The following is a 16,710-nucleotide window of genomic DNA, read 5'->3' as shown; positions in this document are numbered from 1 at the left end:
GGCCTTATAGGGGAACATGTCATACATTTCACCATTCATTCGTCAGTCTGCCAAGCGGCCAGAAGAGAATGTGTGTACGCAGAGGTTCAATGGAGGTTAGTCTACAATATTGACATATAGTGGTGTATGACTGTGTGGGTGTTTGAGTGCGAGAGAGAGAGAGCGAGCGAGAGAGAAAGAGAGAGTGTGTGTAATGTTTGTGCGCGCACATTGATTTGTACAGTGTGTTTGTATAGATGTGTGAATGACCCTGTGTGTATGCGACACATATGCACACACACAGTGCCCTACTTGCGTGTGTGTGTGCGCGCGCGCAACTATTGTATGCATGTCTGTGTATACAGTATGTGTGTAAATGCGTCTCCCATGCGCGAGTGTGTTTTAAGTGTGTGTCCATATCATTTCTCTCTCACAATCCTGTTACAATACTTTTATACCTCTGGTAGGACTGTAACCTGTATTATTGTGTCTTTGAATTTAGAAAAATCCAATGTTTATCTTATTGTACTGTTCTTCGTAGCAGAGAAAACTGTTCAAAAAGATGTACAACGAAAGTTATCGAAAATTCTCATTTTTTAATTTCATTATCTTCAATATTTTTTAAAAATGGTATGTAATTATTTTTCCACAGTATTACATAAATAAAAAGCACTGTTTTTTATAAAGAGTGCACTTTGTGGTCTTTTGGGAAGGGTTGAAACATAATATGTGATCAAAGATCATTTTTACAAGAGATTAATCCTGCTGAGCAAATTGATGTTTAATCATACAGTATAGACTGAGTATGAGGATCATCAAGATAATCCCAATCTGTTTATTGGTCAGGACCGTACAGCAGTGGTGGAAGAAGTACTCAGATATTTTACTGAAGTAAAAGTAGCAATACCACAATATAAAAATACTCTGTTAGTAGTAAAGGCCTGTGTAAGTAAAAGGCCTGTGTTCAAAATGTTACTTGAATAAAAGTACAAAAGTATTGGCATCAAAATATACTTAAAGTACCAAAAGTAAAAGTACTAAAATGTTTGAAAATAGCAGATCTACAAGCTCACAGCGTGTCACAATGCGACGCGTTGTGAGCTTGTAGATCGGCTATTTACAGCCTGTGCATAAAATAGGGCTGAAGTGGCTATGTTTTATAATATAAGCATTTATATCTAGTAACTAAAGTGTTCAAATAATTGCAGTGGAGTAAAAGTACAATATTTGCCTCTGAGATGTAGTGAGTAGAAGTAAAAGTATTGAAAATTGGAAATACTCCACTAAAGTAAAAATACCTCAAAATTTTACTTAAGTACAGTGCTTGAGTACATGTACTTAGTTACTTTACACCACTGGTCAGGACAGGACCGTACAGTATGTTCACATAGGGGGAATTTGGTGATCTTGGTACATTCTTGTACTTGGATGAAAAAAAGGAAATATATACAGTAGATGAAATAAAACAAGACAAGACAGCAGGTCTGTCACGGTGCGAGGCAGGTGAGGACCCAGAAGCAGAACAATGCAGGCAGGCAGGTCAAATGCAAAGTATTTATTAACACCTAAAAGGGTTACAGCAGGACAGGCAGAAACATTGTAACAATGATTATAACCTGACAAGGGAATTTAGATGACAGGGAGGGGAGGTTTAAATAGACATAGACTAACTAGACACAGGTGAAACTCAAAGACAATCAATACAGGGATTGGCTGGGAGACTAACAGGACACAGGTGGAGAAACAAGTAATCACAGGGAGGTGAGACAAGGCAGGTAGAAAACACTAGGGCAGACAGGAAACACTAGGAACATAACTACACAAAATATGGTACAAGGACCGAGATCCTGACAAGGTCTGATAATGGTGTGGCTTCCATGTGGATCTCAGACTTCATGTGGCCAAATAAGATGCATATCATCCATTTAGATGACATCAGTCATCTATGACGTCAGTACTATGAGGTCAGCACTATAATGTCAGTACTATGAGGTCAGCACTATAATGTCAGTACGATGAGGTCAGCCATTCTCCATATCTTGACACCTTTTCCACCCAATCTGATCTCCACTTACTTCAAGTATAACATTTAAGTTGTTATTTCCTTGGCCTCCTAGCAGCGTGCTCAAGTAATTTGGTGCTGGTATGTCCAGTGGTTCGCGAGATTCCCAAAATTCCCAAAATTATCATATTTTAACTAGGGACTCGCCAAAATGATCATAGAACTGGGGATCCCCCACCCTGACAAGCACTTAGAATGTAGGAGTTTAGGCATTATATTTAGTTAAATATGGGAACCCATCTGCATTTTTTTTTTTTAGACATTACATTTTTTTTACTCGGTTCCACAGATAAATATTGTGAAAATAGTAGATCTACAAGCTCACAGTGAGCTTGTAGATAGGCTATTTTCACAATGTTTGCATCTTTTTTATAATATTAAAACATTTGGCCAATGTTTGACCAGTTTTTATGCATGACAAGCTCAAAGCCATGTCGGTCATAAGTAGACTAAAACATGTTCACAAACAAACAGTGACTGACTGTTAGGAACTGACTGTTAGGAATATGAATTATTATTTAGAAACTCAACTCCACCTCAATTGCTGGATGTAATTAGCTAGTTTGGCCAGCAGAAGGCGGTGCAGACCTTCAGTACGTATACACTGCCATACAACACACTGATGTCACCACATTAGATCAAAGACTACAAAGACAAACGTGATCTTCTTAAATTCCTCAATGGGAAACAGTAGATAAATAACTGAAAGTAATCAAATTGGCATTTAATGAAGCTTAACCATAGCCTCTTAGGAAAACTAAGTGAAATCCTGTGAAGTAGCCCAATTCAACTAAAACCTGATGTGTCATCATTAGCCTAATTGCCACAATATAAATGACTCTCTGCCAAGAATATACTGAAGGTGTGGTCTCTTGTTTTGTGTTTCCCTGAATTCTGTGTTCCAGATCTTCTGCTCTCCACCCATCCACAAGCATCTGGAGTTTAATATTTGACAAGTGATGTCACCGAAACACATCTTTGTTGTTGTCCCTGTCCAGCCACACTGTCAGTGGTGGAAGAAGTAGCCTACTCAGATATTTTACTTTAAGTAAAAGTAGCAATACCACATTATAAAAAATACAAGTAAAAGGCCTGTGTTCAAAATGTTACTTGAGTAAAAGTACAAAAATATTGGCATTAAAATATACTTAAAGGGGTAGTTCACCCCCAAAAGAACTTTTTTTCTATTGATTACTGACCATCTGGAGCCTTGAATTCATAGATATTTTTTTGTTTTTGTCACATTCCTAAGCCAATAATTTGATTATAATAAATGTGTCCCCATTGATTCCGGTAGGAGACACAAATGCATTTGTGTCTCCTACCGGAATCAATGGGGCTAAATTTATTATAATCAAATAATAAAGGAAGGAATGCGACAAAAACAAATAAATATCCATGAATTCAAGGCTCCATGGGGTGAGTAATCAATAGAAAAAAAGTTATTTGGGGGGTGAACTACCCCTTTAAAGTAACAAAAGTAAAAGTACTAAAATGTTTGAAAAAAGCCAATTTACAAGCTCACAACGCGTGTCACATGGCGAAGCGTTGCGAGCTTGTAAATCGGCTATTTTCAAATAGCCTAGATACAAAATAGGGCTAAAGTGGTTCATGTATTATTGTATTGTTTTATAATATAATGATTTATATAAAGTTTTTGAAAAATTGTAGTTGAGTAAATGTACAATATTAATATTTGCCTCTGAGATAGATAGTAGAGGAGTAGAAGTAAAAGTACTGAAAACTGGAAATACTCCAGTAAGTAAAACATACCTCAAAATTGTACAGTTGGCCTACTTGAGTAAATGTACTTAGTTACTTTACACCACTGCACGCTGTGCTGAGGGGTCTGACTGGACCCAGTGACATCCCCCCACGCTTGAACTTCTATGAGGCATCATCCCACTTACTGTCATTCATGTTTATTTGTAGAGCACATTTCATACACAAATACAATTCAAAGTGTGTTTGTGTTTATACAAATATTTACAGAGAAATAAAAAATAGAAGGAATAAATGATCACCCCCAAAATTATATGTATTTGGCCGCGGACCCCATCTCAAAATATTTAGTTCCAAGGACCCCCAGAAGCAAAGAATTGAGTTACAAATGTAGTTACAAAAATATATATATTCAAAGATTTACACACCTTTTCACGATTTAAAAAAAATAGCAGATCTACAAGCTCGTAGCGCAGCACTCGGTGCCGCGCTATGAGCTTGTATATCTGCTATTCTTGAATAGCCAAAGTGTAAAATAATGCTTTTTAACTCAGATCAAAAAGTGACACAGATGCGTTCCAGGTCTTAATGGGTTAAACATATGCTCCAAACATATTTGTCTCCCACAAGGGCGATGACAAGGACCATGTGTGTCCCCTGGCCTTGACATGTTTGTTTGCATCAGTGGCGAACAAACATTTTTAGCCTCGATTTAAAAGTAGTCAGGGACAGGGTTTCATGTCACATAAGGCATAAAAGGGCATTTAACCATCGCAAACATTCACCAAAAATAGCAGATCCACAAGCTCACAGTGAGGTATATGTACTGTATGAGTATGAGCTTGTAAATTGGCTACTTTTGACGAAAGAGTTTTGGTGTAGAGGGGAAAAAGGAGCAGACCAAGTATAGACCTCTGGGGGACTCTAAACCCAACTTGAACTAAAGGTTTACATAGTTTTAAAGTCGAAATATAAAGAATACAAAAATAATAAAAAAAATAACAAGATAGATTTTTGTTGTGTAGATGTGTATATTGGGACCACAATCAACACTGTCAAATTCTCAGTGTTAACTGCGAGTGTACAAATGCTAGCAACATACTGTATCTGGAATTTTACATCTGTCAAAAATCTCATCGACCTTAAAATCTTAGAGAAAATGTTTAAAACAAAAATAATAATCTAATCTCTGGTTTAGGATAGATCGGCATTAGATAACCCAAAGATAGATAGCCTAAAAAAACAACCTACATGTCTTTAATATAAAGACATCAGAGTCAAACAGTGTTCAAGTGGATTTAAAAAGCAGCAAACATTTCAGTCCTGGACTATCATCAGTGCTACTGGCAAATTACTGTAATGTGTATAGACGTGAAGACAAAGACACAGATCCCATACAAGGTGCAGCATAATAGTATCAGGCAGCTAATGTCCCTAAATCAGCCATTCCCAATCCCTTCTTAACACTGACATCTGACCACTTAACCACTTAACACTGAAATCAGACCACTTAACACAGTGTTAAAGTATTATTGTTATACTATCATTAAAAGTGTAAAAAAAACCTGATTGTTTCGACATTGCTGGACATTAGGGTAACCTAACCTCTGTGATTTAAAGTGAAATGAAGGTTGTGAAATAGATGTTATTATACTTTGTAGTGCCGCTGAAAATAGCAGATATACAAGCACACGTGACAACAAATCTAAATTAAGCATAGCAGCACTACACAGTACATACTCGCTCCACAACATATGCATGTATACATCAATTCTAGGCATACATTCACACACACTACACCCATCTTTTGATGTACTATTATGAACAATATTTCCTTAACTCTTTTGATGTAATATCTATTGTAAGTAGTACATGCCCAGGGATGTGTGCAAACTATGTTCAGACTTAATACTTGGGAACTACAGATCACATCCTAATAAACAGCTTGAATTTGGGAAAAAGTTCAAAATCAGCTTCAATCAATTTCAGATCAATATACCAAGCCACTGCTGAGAACTGAGAACAATGCATGAGAAACAGCCACAAAACAGTATAAAAATCCTCGCCAGCCGATTGTTTATGTCACTGTAGCACTCCGAGTGCGCTACAGTGGGTTGATTGATTCATCAACAGGTATTGCCAGCACTCACGGAAATGTCCTTCAGGTACTAAGTAACAATGGTGTAATCCACCATTATTAACCAAAGAAAAGAAATGAATGCTTGATTCATGAGCAGCGAGCCATTCAAGAACATCTCCACTTCAGAAAGTTGTTTGAATCTAGTGTACATGAGGTGGTTCACACACAGTGAACCTTCACAGGGTTTGTGAGTCCGCACTCACAGGGCTTCAGGGTATTGCATCTAGCTTGGTGACCTGAGGTTCCAACATCAGACAAATCCTAGTGTCTTCTGTTTCCTCTACAGGGACGTAAAGCTTCTCGGCAGGACACTGAAAGAGATATAGAATCAGAATCAACTTTATTGTCACATCACAGGCTGGGTGAAATTCGTTTTTGTGCAAGCAGCTCCATCGTTTTCATTGTTATCAGAAATAGAAAGAAAAGAAGACAAACATGTCAAGTAGAGGCCAAAATCTAAGATAACCACATATATACACATAGTATAAACCAGTAGGTACAGTATGTACATGAGGTTAGACATAAGGTGCATAAGGCTAAACATAAAGGTGGTAACACTTCAACAGGTCCACATAGCAGCAGGTATGTACATGATAGGTGACATTAAAGGAGAATTTTGGACTAAAGTTTTCTTACCTTTTCTATGACGTTATGATATCTTAGGATGAATGGTACAGTAGAACATTTTCATAACTCCACCCCTGAGCCGCCACAGCTTAAAAGGTGCGCGGATAGGCCTTAGGTTAGATCACATATTTTAATAGCTTTTTTATTAATTTTTTTTGGTGAGATCTGACGTTCATAGTGACAGAACACTATGCAACCCAAAAAAAAAAAACAGAAGTCTCGCTAGACGAGATTGAAATCTCGAGATTTCAATCTTGTCTAGCGAGACTTCTGTTTTTTTTTTCTTTTTTTTTTTTTTTGGGACAGTGTTCTGTCACTATGAACGTCAGATCTAAAAAAAAAAAAAAAAAAAAAAAAGCTATTAAAATATGTGATCTAACCTAAGGCCTATCCGCGCACCTTTTAAGCTGTGGCGGCTCAGGGGTGGAGTTATGAAATTTTTCTACTGTACCATTCATCCTAAGATATCATAACGTCATAGAAAAGGTAAGAAAACTTTAGTCCAAAATTCTCCTTTAAGGTGCGATAGAGGTAGCCTAAGTAGCCAAAGTAGCCTGACAGCAGTCAGCGAGTCCCGGTCCCGACGGCCTTTGCTGCATGTCACTCCCGCGTGATTTGGGAACGTACGGGACCGGTTGGCAAACACCGCCCCCCCCCCCCCCCCCCCCCCCCCCGAGTGGAATTAGGAGATTTTAGACTGCAAGAGCAGTTCTGTTAACCCCCGCATCCCTGTGATAATGATATAGAATATACATGATATATAGAATATATTGAGATAATGATTATTCTGGAATTGGTCGCTTTAATTGCTGTTTCCTCAGCAGAAAACCATCCGTTCCTTTTCTTTATAGATTCAATAGATTAAGTAACAGCCGTCTGCCAGCCTGCAGATGTATGGATCATGGATGGTATATTGATAATTCTCATCACCAAATGCCTAGTCCCAGTCCCAGTCCCGGTACATACCACAAACTGTACAGGAAAATAGGGCATGTGAGAAAGCCTCTACTGCGCAAAAGCTGTCTTTTACATTTTTTTAGTAACAGTGTCCTGTCACTAACTGCGTGGCATAACATACATGTACCTTTGTACCTATACCTTTCAAGCATTCGTGATTCAGCCAGTGGAGACAGGCGGGGGCGGGGTTTGGCAACCGTACATCCCGGCAACCGTACATCCCGTACGTTCCCAAATCACGCGTCACTCCCCATCTCTCTCCCCATTTCCTGTCAAACTAATATCCTCTCAATAAAAAGGCCCCAATTTTTTTTTTTTTAAAGTGCGATAGAGGACAGAGTCTAAGTAAAGAAAGCAGCTAAATTCAGTTTTAAATTATATTACCCACTATGGGCCATCAGGTACAAGAGCTGCTACTAGTTTAATATTTGAAAAGTGATGTCACACTAGCTATGCACATTATAGACAGGTTTTTCGGCCCTGCCCTAGGGCAGTACCATTACTTCTGTTACAGGTATTTTTAACATTATGTACAGTATCATAAAAAATTGCTAAAAAGCACCACAACCCTTAAAGGGCAAGACCACTTTGGTAGAGGTTTGGGTTGTGTAGTTACCATTTCTTCTTAATAAAAATGTCACAATTAACAGGAAGTTGACATTTTTATAAATAAAAAAAACAGCACTGGGTTTGGCGATGTTCTATATTGCCCGAATCAACTTGGTTTGTGTTCGTTTATGTGCTAAAAGAGTGACTTTGAGAGCTGTTTCAGCGTACAATGTAAGTCAACGAGGAGAATATTTTGAATTATCAATTTCTAATCAATGGAGCAATTATTTATTATTTCTTGTCCACCTTTGGAGTTACATCATGGCAACCCAAACCTCTACCAAAGTGGTCTTGCCCTTTAACGTGAACAGTGGTTGGGACATGAGTGACCTTGCCAGAGGACGAGATATAAAAGGAGTGCACTGTCTCTTACACTGAGAGTAGCTAGGACAGCAACGATCTAGTTCATAACACATGACGCAATACATGATATTACGCAGTGGTGGAAAAAGTACTCACTTTTTTTACTTAAGGAAAAGTATCAATACTGCAATGTAGAAAGACTCTGTTACAAGTAAAAGTCTGGAATTCTAAATTTACTTGAGTAAAAGTACAAAAGTATTGGTATCAAAATGTACTTCAAGTACCAAAAGTAGAAAGTACTCATTATGCAGAATGCCCCAAAAGTAGCAGATCTTATAGATCGGCTATTTTCAAATGGCCAACATGTATATAGTAAAGTAAAAAATACCTCAACATTGTACAGTACTTGAGTACATGTACTTATTTACTTTCCACCACTGATATTACGATCATCCAAGGAACCAGGACGTTCAGTGTATTGGATGCAGGACCAACACAGAGCATTACCTTGTTGTTGTTCTCAAGCATATCTTTAAGGAAGTCTTTAGGCACTGGTATTCTGGGGAAGATCTGTTCCTTGTACCTGGACACAAACCATGAGTCACCATAGATAACAAGTGACATTTCAAAATGCATGTGAAACAAGCTGGAAGAGGCTCATTATTAAAAGATGGTTGCTTACTTGCTGACTGCACAAAATGCCAGGAATAAAATGGTGGTAACCAACAGTAGGGTGATTACGGCAGCAATAATCATTGCCGCATGAGGAGACACGTTGTCACCTGCACAGAGAAAGACAGTCCATCAAGCAATATGTGGCAAGCTTCAATCTAATATTTCTTTCTGTCAAGTAAAACATGAAGTGTAGTTGTGTAGTTGCTAAACAGTATAGGGCTGGTAAATTAATATTAGAATTTCGAATATTCCTCGAATATGGGGAAAATATGTATATTCGAATATGAAAATTAATATTAGAATTAAAAACTTTTTTAAAAACATGTATAAAGTTATAAAAACAAACAAAATGTATGTTTTATTGGATCCGAGCACTTGATACATTGTTTTTTGTATTGTCCCTGTCAAATAAATAATTTAAAAAAATAGAATAATAATAACAATATTCAAATATATTCCAATATCTCCCAATTTTTAAGACCAATATTCGAATATCATTTCTGAGGAAGGTTACCAGCCCTAACTCACACTGGCAATTACATTTTATAGAATAGGGTGGCTTTTAGCTGTCATAGTACTGAAATGAATGGAATCCAATGGCTTCCTTGAAAGTAAATGCTTTGGGCATTGACCAGCACGTCAAGTGTAACGTGAGTCTTTAGTCATCATGGGACAAATATGCCAGACCCCCTATGGTCCTTTAACATGTTCAGTAAGGACATTTAAACCCGCCGTTATGTCGTCATCATACATGCATCGCGATGCGACATGTTGTGAGCTTGCAGAGCAACACTTTTTTTAAGTGGTTAAAATTGTCAAATAAGTAAGTCAATAAATACATGAATAATTAAAAAAGACAAGCGAGAAGGAGGAGAGAGAATACATGCTCTACCATGGACTTTCTCGTCACTCCATGGTGTCTCTCCATTTGATCCGGTGGCTTTCAGCTTAATTCTGTACTGACAGCGAGGTGTATAGGGCATGGACCATGACGTTTCTCCGGCTTTTATACTTTTGTTCTGTGAGGACATAACAATACACATGTAACACATGACACACATCTTCATCAGCAAGCACACAGTGAAATTCATGAGCCAAATGATTATGTTAAAAGAATCAAAAGGCATGCAAATGTCCTTGTGTCATGTCAGGTAATGGCAGGGTTGGTGTCACCTTTGTTATATTGCACTCAGTGTAGTTGATAAGATATTCCAAATCGTCTGTGAGTATGTCAGGTGGAGTCCAGCTGATTCTGAGGTAGTCTCCATCTCTAACAAGTGTCCACTTAAGAGCAGGGGGTCTAACTGTACGGTGAGAGAGACAAATGGTACAACAATATAATTATTTCTTGTTTATTTTGACCCCATGTGCTACCAGATAGTGATCTAGTCTTCTCAGAGTTGCACCAATTAACAGTTATAGCTACTAGCCAATGCAGCACAATATTCCATGAAAAATAAGTCCGCTTAAACATTGTCTTGAAAAAAGGTACACACCTGCAAAAGAAAAAGAAAATAGTTCAAAAAAAAATCACAAATAAAGAGGTAAAATAAATGTAAAGTTAAACATATAAATATTTTGCACAAGAAAAAGAGGTATTGTATATTTTGCACCTGAGCACATACACATAAAGACCAAGGTTATTATAGTTTTTCATTTTTCATTCGTTTTTATTTCGTTTGGACTTAATTTCCTCAATTTCAGTTTCGTTTTAATTCATTTAAAAATGGATTTGCTTTTTTAAATTAGGTTTAGTTGAGTTTTTATAATATAAAATATATGCCAATATGGGGTAGTCAGGGCAGGGGCGTGATTCAAAAAGCTTAGTATAGTGAAAGCTTAGAATAGTGAAAATAAAGTGTCACATCGTGATACGTTGAGAGCTTGTAGATAAGCTACAGTATTTTCACTATTTTAACAGGTTCAGTTACAAGAGTTATCATTATTTTGTAACGCCTCTCACACACACACGCACACGCACACACACACACACACACACACACACACACACACACACACACACACACACACACACACACCAATACAGACACCCCAAGGTTAATGAAACAGGAAACAGTACTTCTGTGGGCAGAGAAGAACAGGACATTCTTCAAAAAAGAGGAAGCATGGCACATTGCAACATACCATGTACCACACCACACGAACACAAGTTAACACTGTATTGTTACTGTATATAGTCAATAAATAAACTAACCCAGTACCTGACTACTTTACAACCTACCGGCCAGCCTAATTGCAGTATACTGCAATACGATTGTATTTACTGAGTATTACTGAGTATTGTACTTACAGTACAATACTCACCTACAGTACCCAACTATAAACCAATGTTCATACGCGCATACCTTTTTCATTCATCTCCCAGTGGAAGGTGTTCCTCACAAACATATTGTCCAGTGTTCCATTGAAGAGGAAGTAAACTACTTCGTCGATGAGACCGTCTTCTGAAATGTGACAAACTCTCTTAACATTGTCTGGGTGAGGGAAGATCACGCACTCCTTTAAACTCAATGGGCCACAGGTGGGGCCCGTGGATCCTATCCTGAGAAAAGCAAGAGAGACATTCATTTAACAAAAACTCTAACAACAATAACTTGAACACAACTTTTTTCCAATCCTGTGCACCATTAGTTACATAAGCGACAACTCTAGCCACTGCTGCACTGAAACAAAACACAGTGTCTGCTTATTTGCTGTCACTGCAAACAAACTGCAATTGACTGCAATCTCAGAGTATAGAGGAATTTGACGTTGACTTGAAAGGTGCAGTAAGTTATTTTCTTTCGTTAAATTAAGTGTTATATAGCTGTATATTCTTCATTGCTATAGAGTGGTTGTTCAGTAATAGGGTTCTCCCTGTCTCTCCAGCCCTTTAGTAAACAGAAAATGTGTTTTCAGGTCGGGATACTAATTTTATCCAATCAGGAGAGAGAACTCTGACAAGCTAAACAAGTGAAATTGGAAGTGGTGACTAAAAAAAACGTATTGTTGCAACCAAAGGTTATCACTTACTTAACCTTTAAACTAAGGCATTTACAGTATTTAGGAAATGTATTCAATGCAACAATTGTGTCCTAAACTCCCCCAGCTCAGTCTCTCTGAGAAGGATAAACAGGAAAAGCTCAGCGGTTTATTACCAGTAAAACAACCGGAGATCAGGAACATGACTGGATGGTGTCCAGGAACAGTTAGCGTCTGTGGAGGAGTGGAGAGCGCACTGGAAATCGTGCACAAGCTCTGAAAAGAGCACACACACACACACACACACACGCACACACACACACACACACCACACACACACCACACACCACACACCACACACACACACACACACACACACACACACACACAGTACTGAATCACATGATTTGTACTGTATTGTCCTAAAGGTTACAGAGCAACGAGTACATTGGACCACAATGGAAACAAGAACCCTCTGGGATTTTTTTGTTATCCTTTTAGAAAAGCTTTCTATTTTTAGATTGTTTGGATTGTTTTTTATGCCTTTTATTGATAGGATAGTAGTCTGACAGGAAATGGGGAGAGAGATGGGGAGTGACATGCAGCAAAGGCCGTCGGGATTGGGACTCGAACCCACGACGCTCTGTCAGGCTACTTTGGAGTCTAGGTGCCTGGACAGCTACGCCAGCGAACCAGGCCAATAGCTTTTTATTTTTAACTGTACTGCTGTACTGTTCTCAAACTTGTTAAGTAAGTATTCAATCAATCAATCAATCAGCACCTTTTCAAATAAAACCAAATCAATCCCGGACATTTCAAAAGTTATGGAGAAGAATCATAGAACTTTAGAGGGTTATGTCAGGTAAAATGATTTACCTGGGTTGGTGGTGATGTTATAAACCACAGGTTCACCCTTAGATGTTCTGTTACATATGGTCTGAAGAGAGAATTGCAATGTTCCTCCCTTTATCATCGGGTTAATAGGATTAGAAGATGTCTTAGCAACTTTGGTTTTGTGGTACTGAGAAAAAAGACAAAATAATACACTTTCATTGTTAGTATTATAAATCCTAATAGCACCTTTTGTTCTATCTTAGTGCCACTTGAAATAAATTGACTCCTCAAAAGAATATATACCAGAAGTTATTCAAGAGTCGAGAATTCATCACATGATCAGAGCCTACATGTATGTAAAATAAATGTTGCTGTGGCAAGAAGTAAGGTACTAAATGGAAAGAAGTACATATATAAGCTCTAATATTAGCTATAAGTTGTAAGTGTAGAAATGTAAATAACCTCAGGGCATGGTATGGTACAGTATTCATACTGTCTTCTCTCTTCATCTTCACAACCTTTGATGCCATCGATGCCCTCTGGTGGGGCCCATGATGCCTTTAGACAGAAGTCATTCACAAAGACAATGGACACATTTCGTGGTCGCAGGTCTAAAGTGGGGTAATGAGAGAGAGAGAGAGAGAGAGAGAGAGAGAGAGAGAGAGAGAGAGAGAGAGAGAGAGAGAGAGAGAGAGAGAGAGAGAGACTTCCAATCAGACACTTTTCAGCCACACGTAGCCTGTATGATTCTCGCAATGGAAGAAACATGGAAGATGGAAAAACACGTACAGCAGGCACAGATGGTTAAAAAAGACAAAAGACAAAAGAAAAGAAAAGAAAAGAAAAGGGAAAACAGAGCAGTCTGAGTCCAGTCTGTTTACTACAAGCTCCAGTTCAACTAGTGTTCTGAAGTCATCTTGGCAAACTCATCAAGTTTAAAAGTAAGCATTGACTTGTGTGTGTTAGTGAAGTTGATAAATAACTATTACAATGAAGACACACTGTAGAAGTAATCAGGAATTGTAAAATAATAATAATAATAATGAAAACAATCATAAAGTGGCCAATTAAAGTATGTAGTTTGGCACAGGGCAAAATTCCATAAGAACTGAAAATGATCTACATTCGAAAACATAATCATTTTACAGGCCAGAAGCTGTGTCTGTGTTCTATTGAGATAATAATAATATACATGTTAACATTAATTGTCTTTTGCTATTTTCATATCACAGCAGCATAAGCAACATGTCGTCCTATAGGTCCCAACTTTTACCCCCAAATGCCTCTCTAGCCTCATATAGAAGAATTTTTTTCAGAAATCCCACTAGACTAATATGTGTAACAGTGTTATACCTTAAATAAACATGTTTGTGTTGTAAAGTCCTGTTAATTAACTACATTATTAACCCTGACATGTAATGACACCATTAACTTCCTTCCTGAGAACAGAGTTCATTCTTCACACAATGAACATTCCACTGGTTTCAAGTGAATGTTCCATATTGTACATAAGGTTAGCCTACTCTTGATTTCAAGTGCAGGAATTGTGCAGGAAATAACACACACACGCACACACACACACACACACACACACACACACACACACACACACACACACACACACACACACACACGCACGCATGCATGCATGCACACACACACACACACACAGTATATAATGTATGTATAGATACATAGAGGCTATGTATCTATACATCTCTCCCCCACACACACACACACACACACACACACACACACACACACACACACACACACACACACTTGGTGGGTTTATTATAATATTAGTTAAAAGTAATAGTTTTGTTAAGGTTTATAACAGACTGACAGTGCACAACCAGTGGTGTAAAGTAACTGAGTACATTTACTCAAGTACTGTACTTAAGTACAATGTTGAGGTATCTTTACTTTAGAGGCGTAATTCCAGTTAACAATACTTTTACTTCTACTCCTCTATATCTCTCGGGAAAATATTGAACTTTTTAATCCACTACAATTATTTGAAAACTTTAGTTAATTTTTAGATTTAGATTTGTATTACTAAACATACATTGTATGTATTTCAGCTATTTGAAAATAGCAGATCTACAAGCTCACAACGCGAGCTTGTAGATCTGCTATTTTCAACAACAACAAAAATATACATTTTGAAAACTTGTGAAATGGGACCTTGTGCATAATGAGTACTTTTACTTTTGGTACTATCTAAGTATATTTAGATGCCAATACTTTTGTACTTTTACTCAAGTACATTTTGAATAACGGATTTTCACTTGTAACAGGGTATTTCTGCATTGCAGTATTGATACTTTTACTTATTGTAAAAAATTTGAGCACTTTTTCCACCACTGAACGAACGTCTCTAGCACCGAGATGAGGTTCCGCTGCGTAGGGTGCCGGCAGAGTGCGACACTGGCGAACGGTGGCGAATATTGTTGATTCTTACCCTTTTCCGCACATCGTATCCAAAAAATAAAGGTCGTCTATCCTGCTCTCAGATGTTTGACATTTTAGCGGTCAAGAAAATTTAAGTGACGGGTTAAAACAAGCGTTTAAATCGCTTATTTAGTCAGCTTGTGGCCATGTTTCCCAATCCTTAACGGGATTAGTACAGCGAATGCGTATGCAGGTTGACTGGCCACAAGCTGACTAAAAAAGAAATTTAAACGCTTGTTTCAACCCGTCGCTTAGATTTTTTTTTACCGCTAAAATGTCTAACATCAAAGCGCAGGGGGAATACCTTTACTTTTTGGATACGATGTGCGGAAAAGGGTAAAAAGCAACAAAATATTGGTCCCCGTTCGCCGGTGTCGCACTCTGCCTGCACCCTACGCAGCGGGACCTCATCTCGGAGTCGGAGCTATACATCGGAGGGAGTAGGGAGAGGTTCCAATAAAACGGGCTAAACCGAAAGTCAAACACGACGAGACAACGAATGAACAAGATCAAACAAACAAACAAATATATGATTTCCTTACCTGTGTGTGATTTCACAAAGGAAACAACAAGGCAAAACTGGACGAACAATTCCACACTTTTAAATGTACTGTCTGTCCACATGGAGTTCTCCATTAGGAAGGCATTGGTGTAAATATATATCTCCCTACTTTTGCAAAAAAGAAACTAAAGCAATATTATTCCACATCATGTCTCAGTAGGAAGAAGAAGGCAAACGTTGGCAACCCCAGCCGTTGGGAGGAGTTTTAATCTATCTATTTCCCTCTTCTGTTGTCGTGCCATTTAACTGTTCTATTCATTCCTCTATCCTTTAGAGTCCCTGTCAGGAAACGTGCACGTCCAGACAGAAGAGAACACACTGTCAACAATGGGAACCTGCTAAATTCCAGTGGTGGAAAGTAACTTATGTACTCAAGTAGGCTACTGTACTTAAGTACAATTTTGAGGTATTTGTACTTTACTTGAGTATTTCCAATTTCCAATACTTTTACTTCTACTCCACTACATCTCAGAGGCAAATATTGTACTTTTACTCCATTGCTATTATTTGACCACTTTAGTTACTAGTTACTTTGTAGATTTAGCTTACAAAACATACACACAACTTCAGCCTTTAAACTTTGGCTATTTGAAAATAGCAGATCTACAAGCTCACAACGTGTTGCATCGCGACCTGTTTTGTGCTTGTAGATCTGCTATTTTCAAAGGATTTTTGTACATTTTATATACTCTAGAAAACTTGTAAAATGTGACCTTCTGCATAACACTTTTACTTTTGGTACTTCAAGTACATTTTGATACCAATACTTTTGTACTTTTACTCAATTACATTTTGAATTCCGGA

The 16,710-nt window shown here is 37.9% G+C and overlaps 2 protein-coding genes across 3 annotated transcripts in view; one reads left to right on the top strand and one right to left on the bottom strand.

The window, feature by feature from the left end:
- The window catches only part of kirrel1a (kirre like nephrin family adhesion molecule 1a), a 57,727-nt gene extending 57,072 nt beyond the window's left edge, over positions 1-655 (top strand). For both annotated transcript variants that reach the window (XM_080451130.1, XM_080451129.1), the window contains exon 15: positions 1-655. This exon is cut by the window's left edge and continues 2,696 nt beyond it. The gene's annotated coding sequence lies outside the window, so the exon portion shown is untranslated.
- A 3,313-nt stretch (positions 656-3,968) lies between these two features.
- LOC308102448 (uncharacterized protein) lies at positions 3,969-16,121 on the bottom strand. Its single transcript, XM_080452171.1, has 10 exons — positions 15,887-16,121; positions 13,353-13,501; positions 12,933-13,077; positions 12,233-12,332; positions 11,441-11,637; positions 10,248-10,378; positions 9,967-10,093; positions 9,082-9,181; positions 8,907-8,982; positions 3,969-6,214 (listed from the first exon to the last, which is right to left on the bottom strand). Exons 1-10 carry the CDS (start codon positions 15,978-15,980, stop codon positions 6,113-6,115), a joined length of 1,221 nt encoding a protein of 406 aa, XP_080308297.1. The 5' UTR covers positions 15,981-16,121; the 3' UTR covers positions 3,969-6,112.
- Positions 16,122-16,710: the final 589 nt, after the last annotated feature.

Source organism: Gymnoscopelus braueri (genome assembly GCF_963280865.1).
Source record: "Gymnoscopelus braueri genome assembly, chromosome: 15".
Lineage (NCBI taxonomy): Eukaryota > Metazoa > Chordata > Actinopteri > Myctophiformes > Myctophidae > Gymnoscopelus > Gymnoscopelus braueri.
This window is presented reverse-complemented; position numbering and strand designations above follow the sequence as displayed.

Bases quoted from the DNA above. Each gene is read 5' to 3' on its own strand.
- LOC308102448 (XM_080452171.1), bottom strand. From the start codon at position 15,980: ATGGAGAACTCCATGTGGACAGACAGTACATTTAAAAGTGTGGAATTG. The intron at 13,502-15,886 runs GTAAGGAAATCA...ACCCCACTTTAG, and splicing joins CTTTGTGAAATCACACACAG to ACCTGCGACCACGAAATGTG. The intron at 8,983-9,081 runs GTAAGCAACCAT...GTTTGTGTCCAG, and splicing joins GCATTTTGTGCAGTCAGCAA to GTACAAGGAACAGATCTTCC.